The following is a 13,720-nucleotide window of genomic DNA, read 5'->3' as shown; positions in this document are numbered from 1 at the left end:
AGGAGTTAATTAATATTTATGATCTATAGACTTACCTACTTGAAAATAGCAGCAAAGTAGCACATTTTAGTAACATGCAAAAAGCATTTTTGTTGCTTACCCCTCAGTTAACAATTAAAATATGAAAACTATCCCATCCCTCAAATATTTTAATTGAGGTTTTACCGTATATACCAGATATAGCTACTAGGAGATTTTGCACTGCATGTGTAGAAATGTAGAAACAATTTAAATCAGCCTTGCAGATATTCCCACATTTGCTTTACAAGAAGACACTTGACTTGTAAGCCTTGCTAATTTCTACAAATATAGCCAAACCCATTTCAAAAGGTCTTTGTTGATTTGATGTTCCTAAATACAGGTTCATTTTTTAAAGATCCATATGGTTTTCCCTTATATTTTATTTCATGTAGTGTTTTATTCTTCTGTAAAAATACACTGGAAAAGAAGAACAAGACTTGCCTTGACCATATTAATACAAAGCAATAGGTGCTTCCAAAGAACTGAAACAAAAATACACTTTTGGGATAAACTTTCTCAGAAGAGTTCAAGCCACAGGTGCCAGCAGTACTTGGTATTCTTGGTGTGTGAAGGTTCTTGCAGTGGTCATCTGATTTGGTACTTTTTTTAAGAACATGAACTATGATTAGAAGACCATTAATACCTTGAAATAAGAACTTTAAATAAAATAATTATTCTTGCTTCCTTCTGAGGTAAGCCAATTTTCAGTGTGCCATCAGGAAAAACTTTTTTCCTAAGAGTATCTATTTTTAAGCCCTTTTTTGGGCTCCACATAGTTCTTCCCCTAAATGTTCAGGTTAATTTTTTGTATTTCTAAAAGTAATTATACATATAATCATTTTTATTACATTCTAAGTTGATACCCCATAGGAGAATATATTCCTATACTTTTTTGTGATGCCATTGGTAAATATTTTTTACCTATAGGATCCTGTACTTTAGTGCATAATTTTTAATTTTTCTATTGATTTATAGTAGTACTTAACTTGTTATTTTATGTTTATTACATACTTCCTTTCATGAAGATATTTATAATTTTATTGTAGATAGAGAGGAAACTGACATTTTGGCAGGAAAATTGGAAAATTAAACTACTAATTCAGTCATCTCCCCAATATCCATACTATCATAATAGGTCTTCTTTTTCCATTATACTATTCAATTATTACCTCTTTGTCATTAACCTTAATATATAATTTCAAATTTACTAGTAGAATTACATTTGCCTAAAGTTTGCCTATCCATATAGGTTAAAGGTATTTTATATAATAAAATAAAAAGTACTTGCTATTTTCAGAATTCATCTAGAAATATTTTTTTTTTTTGCTGAGATATATGTCAACTTCTAAAAGTACAATAAAAAGGAAATAAGTGTTCTGTTATGAAAACTGGATAACTGGGTTAAAACAAGGTTGTTTGTTAGATACCTGGAGCAGTGGCACCTGAAGTGATTGTAATAGCCAATAGTATAATCCACCTATGTTAGTACCATATTTAATATTTCATCTAAATATTTTTTGTTGATTAAAAAATTAGTCAAGAGGGCATAAATGAAAGGAGAAGGCTATGAAGAAGTCAATATTCTGTCCCTTTGGTCTTTGAATCTCCATTACCTTAGGAACAGTATGGTTCAGTTTTTAAAAGGTATTAATATGCTGCTGTGAAAATATACATTTTTATATAACAAATTGACTTTTACATTTTAAGAATATGATAAACTTTCAAGTGAATATTAAACTCATTGGTAGGCATAGTTCTTTCTTATTTATCTATAAATGAAAATTTGTACTGTCCTAAAAAACAGTTGAGGAACTTCTACTTGTGAAATTATTTTCCTTTGGCAAAGTGGATGGAAAAGATTTGGGGAAAAAAAAAAACACAAGTGCTGGCACAATGGACAGGAATGTTGGAAAAAATTTTTAAATGTTGGCATAGGAATTCTTTAAAAATTCTAACTTACTCACATGTGAAATGAAAGTAAAAAAGCATCTGTCCTATTTTATGCACACTGACTAAATAAAAATGAACAGTTATATTTAGCAAAGTTTAAAGCTCTTTAAACTAAGGTATTTTGTCTGACTTTTGGCGATCTTTATGTTATTTGTTCCACTGAATTAAAATATTATGTTTGAGTGCAGACATACTTTGAAAAGCAGAAATTATAGAGAGAGGAGAACATTCTCTTTTCCAATTCTGATGACCCTAGATGAAATATGAAATTTTTGAGAGACTAAACACTTCTAATATACTTGAGAAGAATACTTTGGACCTTGGCCTCATCTGTCATTCAGCCTGTGTATCAGTGAAATACTTCAAGAACCTATGGATGTGTCTTACCACAGCATCTTTTGTTCTGCCCAAGGTTGAAAGTATATAAATTAGGTTTTTAAGGATTATGACCATAATTTTTTTTTAATTTTCTACATTTAATGTTTTTAATTCTACTACCAGCTGTGGTTATATTTTCAAAGAAAACAAATAAGAAGCTTAGAGCAATATGAAATTCTGTTTTGATTTCTTCAGAAATTAGTTTAAATCAAAGGCCAACATAACATTTTCAGATTGTTGTCTAAGATGCTTTTATTGTGTCTTGGTGCTGGCAAAAACTATTTGGACCTCTTCTTCAGGTTTCACTAAAGCCATGTGATTATACATCAGGAGAATATATTGTTTTTCATGCATCAAATTATTAAAACAAAGAACTCAACACATGGTTTCATAATTGTGACTGAAATAGTCCATAGAGTACCTAATTTCCTTTGATCCTTTATGTTGAACAGTTCAGGCCGTGGTACTTGCCTTGATAATGAGCCTCCCAAGCGTGACTTTCTTTATCCAGCTGTGGCCCCAGGTCAGGTGTATGATGCTGATGAGCAATGTCGTTTCCAGTATGGAGCAACATCCCGCCAATGTAAATATGGGGTAAGAAGTCTTAATCCTTATGTTTGGTCATTTATATGTGTTCTTTCATGACACAAATGTTAAGAGAGAATGATGAAGAACGTAGTTTGCATCCAGTAACATCATTGATTTAAATATAGCTTTTGACCATGCACTTTTTCTATTATTTGTATAATATTTATTTCTAAATGTTTGAATAATCCTAAATTAAGCAAGTTTCAAATTTCTTATAAGTGATGCAGGTAGAATTTAATAACTTCTAATATGTTTATTCTTTAAATCTTAAGTTTATGATGCCAATTTTATTTTATCTTCTGAAATGTTATGATTTTAAAATCCCTCAGCACCCTCCTTTTCTGGTACTCTTATAATTGGGCTAAAGGGCATTTTTACATTGGCTAGGTGCCTTCACTTTAATTCATAGTTGCTAGTACTGAGTCATTTCATGTTGCTTCATCCCCTGCCCACATTCCAACACAACCACCAAGTGGGAACAATATGACATTAGCCCAAATAATGAAACAGAAAAATTGCTGTGGAAAAAAAAAATGTAGGCATCATAATTTACTTTGCACATCTGCCTAAAAATGACAAAGTGTCTATATCAGAAAATACATAAAAATTCCTTTTAAGTCTTATAGAGAAAGATTTTAATGTCTGACATAGGGACATGTGCGTAATAGGAACCACAGTATAAGTATGTTGAATGAAGAAATAAGATTTTAAAATGTCATTGTTTGCCAGAAATATTCAGGTTTAAGAAATAAGTTTAAAGGATTGGTTCCTATTTTTATGCAAATAGTCTTTTAAATCCCTTTTAAAAAATAATAACAATAAAAGGAATTAAGTTTTAAAGTAATTAAGACTAAACAATATACTCATTGTACTGAACCAGCTATTCCTCTTGGGAACAGTACAAAGGGAAGTGATTTTTTTTTTTTTTAATTTTTTGTTTGTTTTTCAGCTCATTAAGGGGGTACAAAAGATCAGGCTATATACATTGCCCATGCCTCCCCATGCCCCCGAGTCTGAGCTTCAGTTGTGTCCATTCCCTAGACAGTGCACATCACACTCATCATGTAGGTGTGCACTCCTCCCCTCCCCCCACCCCATCCCCCCCAGTCAGAACTTCAATCGTGTCCATTCCCCAGGCAGTGCGCACGCACTCATCAGGTAGGTATACACCCATCCCTTCCACCCAGCCCCGACCTCTGTCCGATACCCAATTGGTGTTAATCCCAAGTGTGCACTCAAGGAAACCAGTTTGCTGGTGAGTACATGTGGTGCTTGTTTTTCCATTCTTGGGATACTTCACTTAATAGAATGATTTTTTTAAAAGAAAGATTGTGTGTGATTATCTGGATATGTAGAACTCTAAGTAAAATTTTGGCCTTTCCTTTTTCTCTGTAAAGAGACTTCTGCTCTTATTTCTGTGTGGTTCTAGTTTCTTTTGTTCTTAGGTTGTTTGTTCATCAAAAGTGAGTCAAACTTTAATCAGAGTCTTTGTATGTACTTGTAGATAGATAGGTTGAAATTCATGATCAATTGATTAGAGATTTTCTGTTAGATTATTCTTATCTGTCTCTCATTTCTTTGTTAGCAAATGAAATAGTTAATCTACATTTTAGTTTTTCTATTAGAAACAGGGTTAAAGAAATTAATAAAAAATTGACTTGATTCACCTCAGTGTATTTGTATATCTCATTCAGTTCAGACCAATTGATTTGAAATGATATAAACAGTACAAAATTGTATATTTTCCATTATGTTCTTCATGTTCTACTTTTAGATTCTTAATATGTTTGCAAAGACTTTTGTAATAGATATAAAATTAGGAAACTTGGGGAAAGACACTAGCATCTTACAGACCTCTATACAATTTCATGTATTTTATCATGAACCTTTTCACTTCGATTTACAGCAAAATAATGGTTTCCCCTGACTCATGTACTATATGAAAATGCTTATGATATTTTTTAAAGTGCTATATGTTGCTAGCAAAGTTTATTGAGTCATAATAGAATCTTTATAATCACTCCCACCTTTTGAAGTGTGCCTGAAAAATTGGGTTTACACAATTGGTAACATCTAAACCCATACTGGGTTTTATCTATTGAATCCCTAAAGTTTTAAAACAATTCTAAATACTACTTCAGTAAACAATCGTGGCTTTGAAGGTTGAAGTCCAGTCAGGTAAGCAAGGCGTGCTTCAGGTGGTAACTAAAGGGAAGAACACGCCAGCCATGATTTAGATAGCTGTCTGAGTGGAGCATATGCTGAGATGAACTCTGAATACAATTGTTATAGATTTAGGAGAACACTGTGGCCTTTTCAGGAGAGGATACATATGGTGTTAAATAATCATGAAATGATTCCTCTTTCAACTAGCACGTCTCTTATGATGTCAGGGAAGATTTTAAAACAACTATATATAGCATGATCCATAACTACAGCAGTGATCAGCTTTCCATTTCTTCTACTTTGGTCTTCAGGTACTCATTGCTGGGTTACCAATGATTACATCTGCAGTTATGAAAAGTCTTGCTTGAATTCTTAATGAGTAGGTTCATTAATATACATGTTAGTTACATGTGGGGATTTATGTGAAAAATTTTCTATTTTATTTTACTCAGAGCAACCATTTTCAACTGTTATCTTTGTATATCATCTATTTTTATTTTCTATGTGTTCTTAAATTCCAGTTGAAGTTGGGAGGAGATTGTAATGGCTATAAATACAAATAACAAAACAATACTATACAATATACAGACTAATATAGTTGAATAATGTAGTAATCTATAAATAATATATAATTTCTGGTATTTACATAGTGACTTTTCCCTGAGATTCTTCAGAATGCATTGATAAAAATCATAATTATTTTATTATATTTTATAAATTAGGAAACTAAAAATACAGAATGTGATTTACCTATTCCAAAGTTAAAAAAAAAAAAAGGCCTATATCTGTCAGTTCTGTTTTCTACTAGGTATAGTAGTTATGTTAAAAAAAATAAAAGTAGCAAATGTATTTTGTTTCGGAAGATAGTTGTTATTCGGTTTTCATCAGGTAGTGTCTGTTACTAAAAATCTTCTCAAAACTGCCCATCTTGTCCCAGTCTTTTTTGGTAAAAAAGGTGATTTAGGAGACATTTTCTAAACTTATTCTTTAGGGTCATAAATTCTCAGGTGTCTGAAACACTGAGTCTTCGATTTGAGTAGATTTATTTTCTTTTACCTTATATAAGGAGGTAGAACTTTTTTAAGGTAAGATGCAAGTACATACAAGCAGCATGCAAAGCTATATTCCTATTAGGTCATCTAAAAATATCTCCTAGCTATGTTAGTAGATTTCTAAGGGGACTTGGATGATTCCTGGATAGAAATATATTACAAATAAAACAGTAGTGTCAGTATGCCCAAGAAATGTTTCTTTGCCTAGTTGGAGTAACAAACTCTTTGCTGTAAAACTCTGTAGAATCTGTTGTCTCACTTTTCTTCCGTTTTCCATTAGTCTCCTTGTTCTTACTAGAAAAGAATTGTGAAAACTGAATTGACAAAAAGCATATTGCAGTAGTAACAGTAAGTTTAAATTTGGAAAGGAAGTTACTAATGAGCCTATATAATTCAGGGGCTGTGGGTAATCTTTTGAATGTTTCCCGAAGAGCATAGATTAATTCAGGGTTGAGCTTCAGGCTTAGCTCTTTATTTCTTTATCATGTCATTTTAAATCATATCCCAAATATTATTTCCAAATATACTTAATGGTTTAGTATAGGAAAACAATATCCAGTACATAATTTACTGTTAACCATCAAGAGATGATTGTTCATCTACAGATAGATTTAAGGTCACAAAAGCAGAGAAATTTTATAGACACAGCTTTGTTTAATTTATGGAGAATTTTTGTTACCTGTGAAGTTTGTTAGTGTTTACGTGGACTTACGAGCACATAAATATATAATAGTGTGTTGTACATTGTTATTGCTTAATGTAGAACTGAGTAATGTTTTATCAATGGACCATGTATTCTGAACCATAAATGGGAGCACATGATCTAATACTTGATTTCACAAACAGAATATTTTTAACACATTGACTGCCACACTAGAAAAAAATTTTTTTTCCCTGGGGCCACAGTGTTTTATTACGAAAATAGAATACAAACTTCGAAAATAAAACAATCCTTTCTAATTTAATGAAAAAATTGTTATTTTTTTATTGTTTTCTGTGCATGAGTTATTTGCAGCTTGAAAAATAGTTTACAGAGCTCAAAGTAAAGAGACATGAGTTACATATGCTTCATGAGACTCTGGCCTCAAAACTAGCATGAGTTAAATACAACTCACATGGCAGTTAATGTTAGAAGAATATTTTAAATAAAAAATATGTTTACCATAAACTATTACTTATGACCTCAAACTGACCATTGATAAATTTTACCTAGTCTTGGACACTTTTTTTCAGTGAACAGCAGCCAAATTGTAAGCTTCGGATAACAGTAGAATATGACAAGCATGCAAAGTGCCTTTCATTTACCTGTCACATGGCAGACAGACATTCAATAAATGCTTTATATGCTCTATGAATATCTGTCATCTGTGATACCATTCTTGTATAGTTGATAATGCTGGTACTACTTTAGGAGAATCTGAGCCTTTTTTACTTTTAGGAGCATATTAAAATACTCCAAGGGTAACATTGACTCAATCCCACCGTTCAGTTTCAGTCTCAGCTCAAATGCCAGTTTCTCTTCATACATGCCTCTGTCTGATTGTTTTCTATAAAAAGGCTTCTCCTAGTTACTCTCTTTCACATCATGCAGTTTATTTCCTTCAAAGCAGTTATTAAAATCTATAATAGTTTTGCTTATTGGATTATCATTAATTATTTAAATGTGATCTTCTAGATGAGGCCTTCCCTGACAACCTTACCTAAAATTGTACATGTCCATAAGCACATGCACACATCCATGCACATCCCCACACAAAATTCCCATTGTTTTCCTTGCTTGATTTCTTCCTCTTAACATTTATCACATTCTGGCATACTGTATATTTTACTTGTTCATCTTGCTTATTGCTGTCTTCTCCAGTAGAATATATTTTCTTTGGGGACAGAGATTTTGTCTCTTTCATTCACTGCTATATTGCCAGTGCCTAGAACAATGCCTGGCTCATGGTAGGGGCTCAATAAATACTTATTGAGTGAATGGACTGATAATTGTGATAGGGTTGTAATTTCTGAGAGGGGAAGGATTCCATCTGACTTGTTTATGGCTATTTGTATAGTGAGTAGCTCAATGCCTGGTTCATATAGGAACTCAGTAAATATTTGATAAATAGTTGAGTGAGAAGAGTTATCTGATGAAGAGATAGTAGGAGGCAGGAACTTTGTGAAGACCCTGAGGCTGTGTATTTGAAGAGCTGAGAGAAGGCCACAGGCTGATGCGCTCAAACAAATACCACATAAATGAAACAGGAGAAGGTAGGAACCAAGTCCAACTTTGGACCTTATAGGCCATGTTTAAGGATTCTAGGTTTTTATCTTAAAAGCAGTGAGAAACTATTGTAATGTTTTTGATGAATGAGACCAAGAGAGTTTATTGATGTACAAAAAAAAAAATCACAGAATTTCTAAAATACATTATGTCTTAGGAAACAAATTTAATTATGTAATCTGGAAAAACCATGCTGTAAAAGTAAAGGCTTTTGTAAAGTGACCTGTGTCGTCCTGTTTTCTGTTTTCTCTTCCCCTCCACATACCCTACACAGAGTACTAAAGCAGCTCTGCTACTGATGATATTCCAATGTAGCAGTGCCCTTGCTTTTCTAGGTATATGTAAATTCATTCTCTTTATACTAGTGGGTGCTGCGCGGTAACTCATTAATGAGGTGAATGAAGGTGTTTATGTGTAAAGGTGTGTAGGCTCCATAATTTTGACTTTAAGATCGCAGAGTCTCTGTGTTGTGGTAGAAACGTAAAAGAACCTATAGAAAGAAAATACGACATAACTTTGAAAACTTTAAGACTTCTAGTTAATTTTTAATCTTTCCAGGGGAAATGTGTTTGTAGCAAGGGTTATATTTTACTTATAGATCATCAAACTGGAAAATTTTCTCTTCTACATACATACCTCAATTAAATGATTAATGAAAGAAGAATCTGCAAATGGCTGGGTACCATATTTATTCCAAACTTTAAGTGATGAGAGGTTTTTAGAATTTAATATTAGAAATAAAAGATCAAAGGAGTAAATATATATGTATATTTGGATTTATTAATTTATGGTAAGAAATACAGCCACACACTTTATATTCATTGAAAATACTGAAATCTGCACATTTTCTCACCTGAAAAATCTGCCCAGTAGACCAATTTATTATCAAAAGTTATTTGGGGCTAGGCACAGTGGCTCACGCCTGTAATCCCAGCACTCTGAGAGGACGAGGCAGGAGGATTTTTTGAGCTCAGGAGTTCGAGACCAGCCTAAGCAAGAGCAAGACCCCATCTCTACTAAAAATAGAAAAATTAGCCGGGCATCATGGTGTGTGCCAGTAGTCCCAGCTACTCAGGAGGCTGAGGCAGAAGGATTGCTTGAGCCCAGAGTTTGAGGTTGCTGTGAGCTACGATGACGCCACTGCACTCTATTCAGGGCAACAGAGCAAGATTCTGTGTCAAAAAACAAAAAAGTAAAAAAGGTTATTTGGTCAAGCATGGAATAAAGACATGGGATAACATAGATTATTAATATATTAATTAATAACTTTAATAATAATGTCATCAAACTATATCTTCCTGATGATAGTTCTTTGCAGTCAGGGTAACTGCTAGAAATAAGATGGTTGAGTTCTCTGATCAGGGTATCCTCCCCCTGGAGAGTTCTTAATAAAGATGGACATATTTTGTCTCTCAGACTGTAGTTTTTAATGTTTTCATGATTACTCCCTTTTGTTTATTATTTAACCAACCAATTAAATAAGATTTAAGTCAATATTGCTTTATCACTGGGAATCATTCTTCCATGTGATTGTATGTTATATGTTGCCTTTACTAATCTTTTTAGGGTACTGTTGGCAATACTTTTTAAGAGATGCAGATAGCTTGGGAGAGGATAGTAATGAAATGCAGAGAAGTACATAAAAGGGAAGTTTAAAGAAAATGAGTGTGAGTAGTATAAAAAAAAAAGCTAAATGTTGGCCTCAACCCATCCTCTGGTTGTGGAACACTTATTATATATAGTTTGATTGCTGGTAACAAATTGTTCTCCTTTTCTACCAAGAGCATAAAAAAACCTAAGTAGTCTTAATTTTTACAGCTGGAAGTTTGTAGATTAAGTATTAGGAAGAATCTTAAGTTATTAAATATTGGAATGCTAAATTGAGAAAGATTATAGAATCACTGTCCTTGAAGATATTAAGGTGGTATAAAGATTCTACAGTATGGTTTGATATGGACCTAGGGAATAAAAGGAGTGGGTGTATTTTAGCAACTCAGTATTCTTTTGGAGTCCAAACATATATATAAATATTTGTAAATACTTATATATATTTTTATCAGACATATACCTAAAAAAAAGTTGATTTGATTTTTAGTTTTTATAAACTCCAAGCCAAAATCATGGGTCCATAATCACTTGTGTCCTTTAATATCAGTAGTTTTACCACATTTGCTTCTTAGGGATTTCATTTTTTAGCCGTTTAATCAGTTTTTAAACCTCTTCAAATTGATTAGTTATATAAGTTGAATTTCTAGATTAGGAGTTGTTTGTTTGTTTTTTGCGTTTCTAGCATCTCTTGCACTTAAATTGCCCACGTAACAGGATTAAACTATTTAAGGCAGAAATAAAGGCACATTATCCTTCTTTCTTCAGATGGCTACTAAACACCTGGAACCAGGCCATAAGGTCACCATATGTTGGTTTTCAATTTTCCTTTGTGTGATCAAATGATAAGTAACCTTTCTAATCATTGATGCTCCCTCCTGACCTCCGGGGCTCTGCTCTCTCCCTTTACCGTCATGATCCTTTATTGCAAACAGCTGCTGAGAGGTGCTACTGATAGGGGTAATGAGGACAAAGAGAATGTTTCATGTTCAGAATCAAGGACTCAATGTGGCATAGGGTTTAGGGTTTCCCAAGGACAAAAAAATGTGTACATATCTCTTTTTTGGTCTCTAAAGTTGTTTAAAAATTTTTTTAAAAAACCCAAAATCCATCTAGCACTAAAGGCACCATTTTCTCTTCTTATACTTCTTTATTTAATGATATAGTAATTATAAAATGACTTTGTACTTTTATGATGTCACTCCCCCCTTGTGTAAACTACTGATTTTAATTTTCCTAGGTAGATCAAAGGGTTTCTCTTCCCATTTTTTTAGTCTGTTTTAACATATATAGTAACTTAAAAAGAATGGAAACATTAGAAAAGATAAATTCTAATCTTTTATTGTACTGAAAGGGTCTTTGTAAAATAATCAATTGTTCTATTCTGATCGAAAGAGCCCTAGTTCACTTCTTTACAGAGTTATTTTCTACATATTAGGCAAACTATTTTATATTAGATAATTACTATAAAACTCTATTTTCTTTTTTGTTTTTTTACATTTATTTTTTATTTATGCATATTCATGGTCATTTTCTAAATGTATCTTTATTACCACTTATTTGCTAATATTTTAAACTATTGTTAATGTTTGCAAATAGTGTCATTCATCTGAAAAATCAAATAGACTGGAAATATGGGAGTTGATATTAAAATTTTAAATAAGTAGGGATATTTTTTAATATCTTATGTCTTGGAAGACTATGGAATACTTTTGTGAAATATGTTAACAGTATCTTTTTAAAATCCAAACACAAGTGGTGATATTATATTCAGAAGTTTCTGGCTGGGCACGGTGGCTCACGTCTGTAATCCTAGCATTCTGGGAGGCTGAGGCGGGAGGATGGTTTGAGCTCAGGAGTTTGAGACCAGCCTGAGCAAGAGCAAGACCCTGTCTCTACTAAAAAAATAGAAAGCAATTAGCTGGACAACTAAAAATATATAGAAAACATTAGCCGAGCATGGTGGCACATGCCCGTAATCGCAGCTACTCGGGAGGCTGAGGCAGAAGGATTGCTTGAGCCCAGGAGTTTGAGGTTGCTGTGAGCTAGGCTGACGCCACAGCACTCTAGCCTGGGCAACAGAGTGAGACTCTGTCTCAAAAAAAAAAAAAGAAGTTTCAATAATAATAATAATAATGTGTAAGTTGATGCCTAAGCTCATATATTGAGTGAATGTTATGTATTAGTATATAATAGTTGTAATTTGGAGATATTGTACTTTAAAAGTAAAACACAGAAGGGTATTATGATTATTTAGTGAGATTTTATATTAGAATACGAGTAAACCTTTACTAATTATCCTTAATTGACCTGAAATGATATTCAATTCTGATACATTTAAGAGAAATGGGAAAGTAGCTTAATTGTGTGGAGATATCTTGGGCATTGATAACAGGCAGAGCTGATTCATATCTAGATTTAGTTAGAATTGAAACAAATTGCTAAACTTTTCTCATTCTAAAATTTCTCACACTTTCTAAGAAGATTGACATGATTATTAAATGCGATACAAATATGAATATGCCTAACACAGTACTTGACAGTATACCCTGAAAAGTATTAGTTTTTTTCTTTTCTTCTTGCCTACAACATCCCTGCTAAGTGGTCATGAAGTGTGTGCTAATTATATCTACAGTGGTGGGGTTTCAGTTTTAGTTCCTTGTTCTTCAGCTCTGACCTTTGGACTGTTCTTCTGTATATTGAACTAAAATCTGCTCCCCTGTAGCCTTTGTCCATTGGTTGAACTGGCTTCTCTTCTAGGTTAATATGCATATTATTTTTCCCAGTCATTTATAAAATTGACTTTCTAAAGTCTAGGAAAACAGTTTTAGTTTCAAAAACATGACACACGGTAAACACAATCACTTCTTCAGGTATGAAAACAAAAATGCTAGGTAAAATAAAATGAAAAAAATAATTAAATTTAGTCCATTTAGCGATAACATGTGTTTATGTGATAAAAAGAGACACAGGAACAATTCACAAATTGGAAACTGACACTAGTGTAATGCATGTCTTGTTCTTTCATATGTGATTGTTTTCTAGTATATTAATGATTTGAAGCTATCAGGTAGGCTTTTTCACAGCTAAAGAGAAAGTCTATGGCATTATATAAAGACTCTCAGAAAAAATTGAAAGTCCTTCAGAAAGGCCTTTTTTATTGGACATGGTGGATGGCTTAGTGGCTTCATTTCCAAAACACTAAGCTTTCTATTAAAGTCATGAGGATAGATGATGAAGCTGTGAAGATACATCCTTTTTGTGTTATATTTAAAAAGTTAATTGATAAGAAGCTAAAGCCTGGATCCAATTCTTAATTTTTATGAAAGTGGTCTCTATTGTAGACAAATGCCCTCAAAACCCAACATTTCTAAGAAGGAAGCATCACAAGCCACTGGGTTTAAGGCTGCAAATGATCAGCAGATTGAAATACTGGGAACAAATGCCAGCAGGGATTTAACTGTGTTAATGTTTTAGTGGAAAAAAAATGGCTCCCATAAGAAATGGAAGCCCTAGAATTGTAACCTACATAAGAACAAAGTAAAACTTTATATAGTCTACATGGTGCTGACCAAATAAATCAACATGAAAACTGGTTTAGTGAAAACCTTGAGATGTATGATAGAAACAAATGCAGGTATCTATACTTCTATAACTTAGAAGGCACTGGATTCTCAAAGAAAAATGATGTTCA

General features: G+C 32.8%; 1 protein-coding gene across 1 annotated transcript in view; it reads left to right on the top strand.

Annotated features, from left to right (window-relative positions):
- The window catches only part of ADAMTS6 (ADAM metallopeptidase with thrombospondin type 1 motif 6), a 261,874-nt gene that overhangs the window by 150,187 nt on the left and 97,967 nt on the right, over positions 1-13,720 (top strand). The window contains exon 10 of the mRNA XM_069492484.1: positions 2,802-2,943. Within this exon, the coding sequence (XP_069348585.1) occupies positions 2,802-2,943 (142 nt within the window). The remainder of the gene's footprint in view (positions 1-2,801; positions 2,944-13,720) is intronic.

The sequence above is a fragment of the Eulemur rufifrons genome, chromosome 17, assembly GCF_041146395.1.
Source record: "Eulemur rufifrons isolate Redbay chromosome 17, OSU_ERuf_1, whole genome shotgun sequence".
Lineage (NCBI taxonomy): Eukaryota > Metazoa > Chordata > Mammalia > Primates > Lemuridae > Eulemur > Eulemur rufifrons.
Note: the sequence above shows the minus strand (reverse complement) of the source record. Positions and strands in the feature narration are given on the sequence as shown.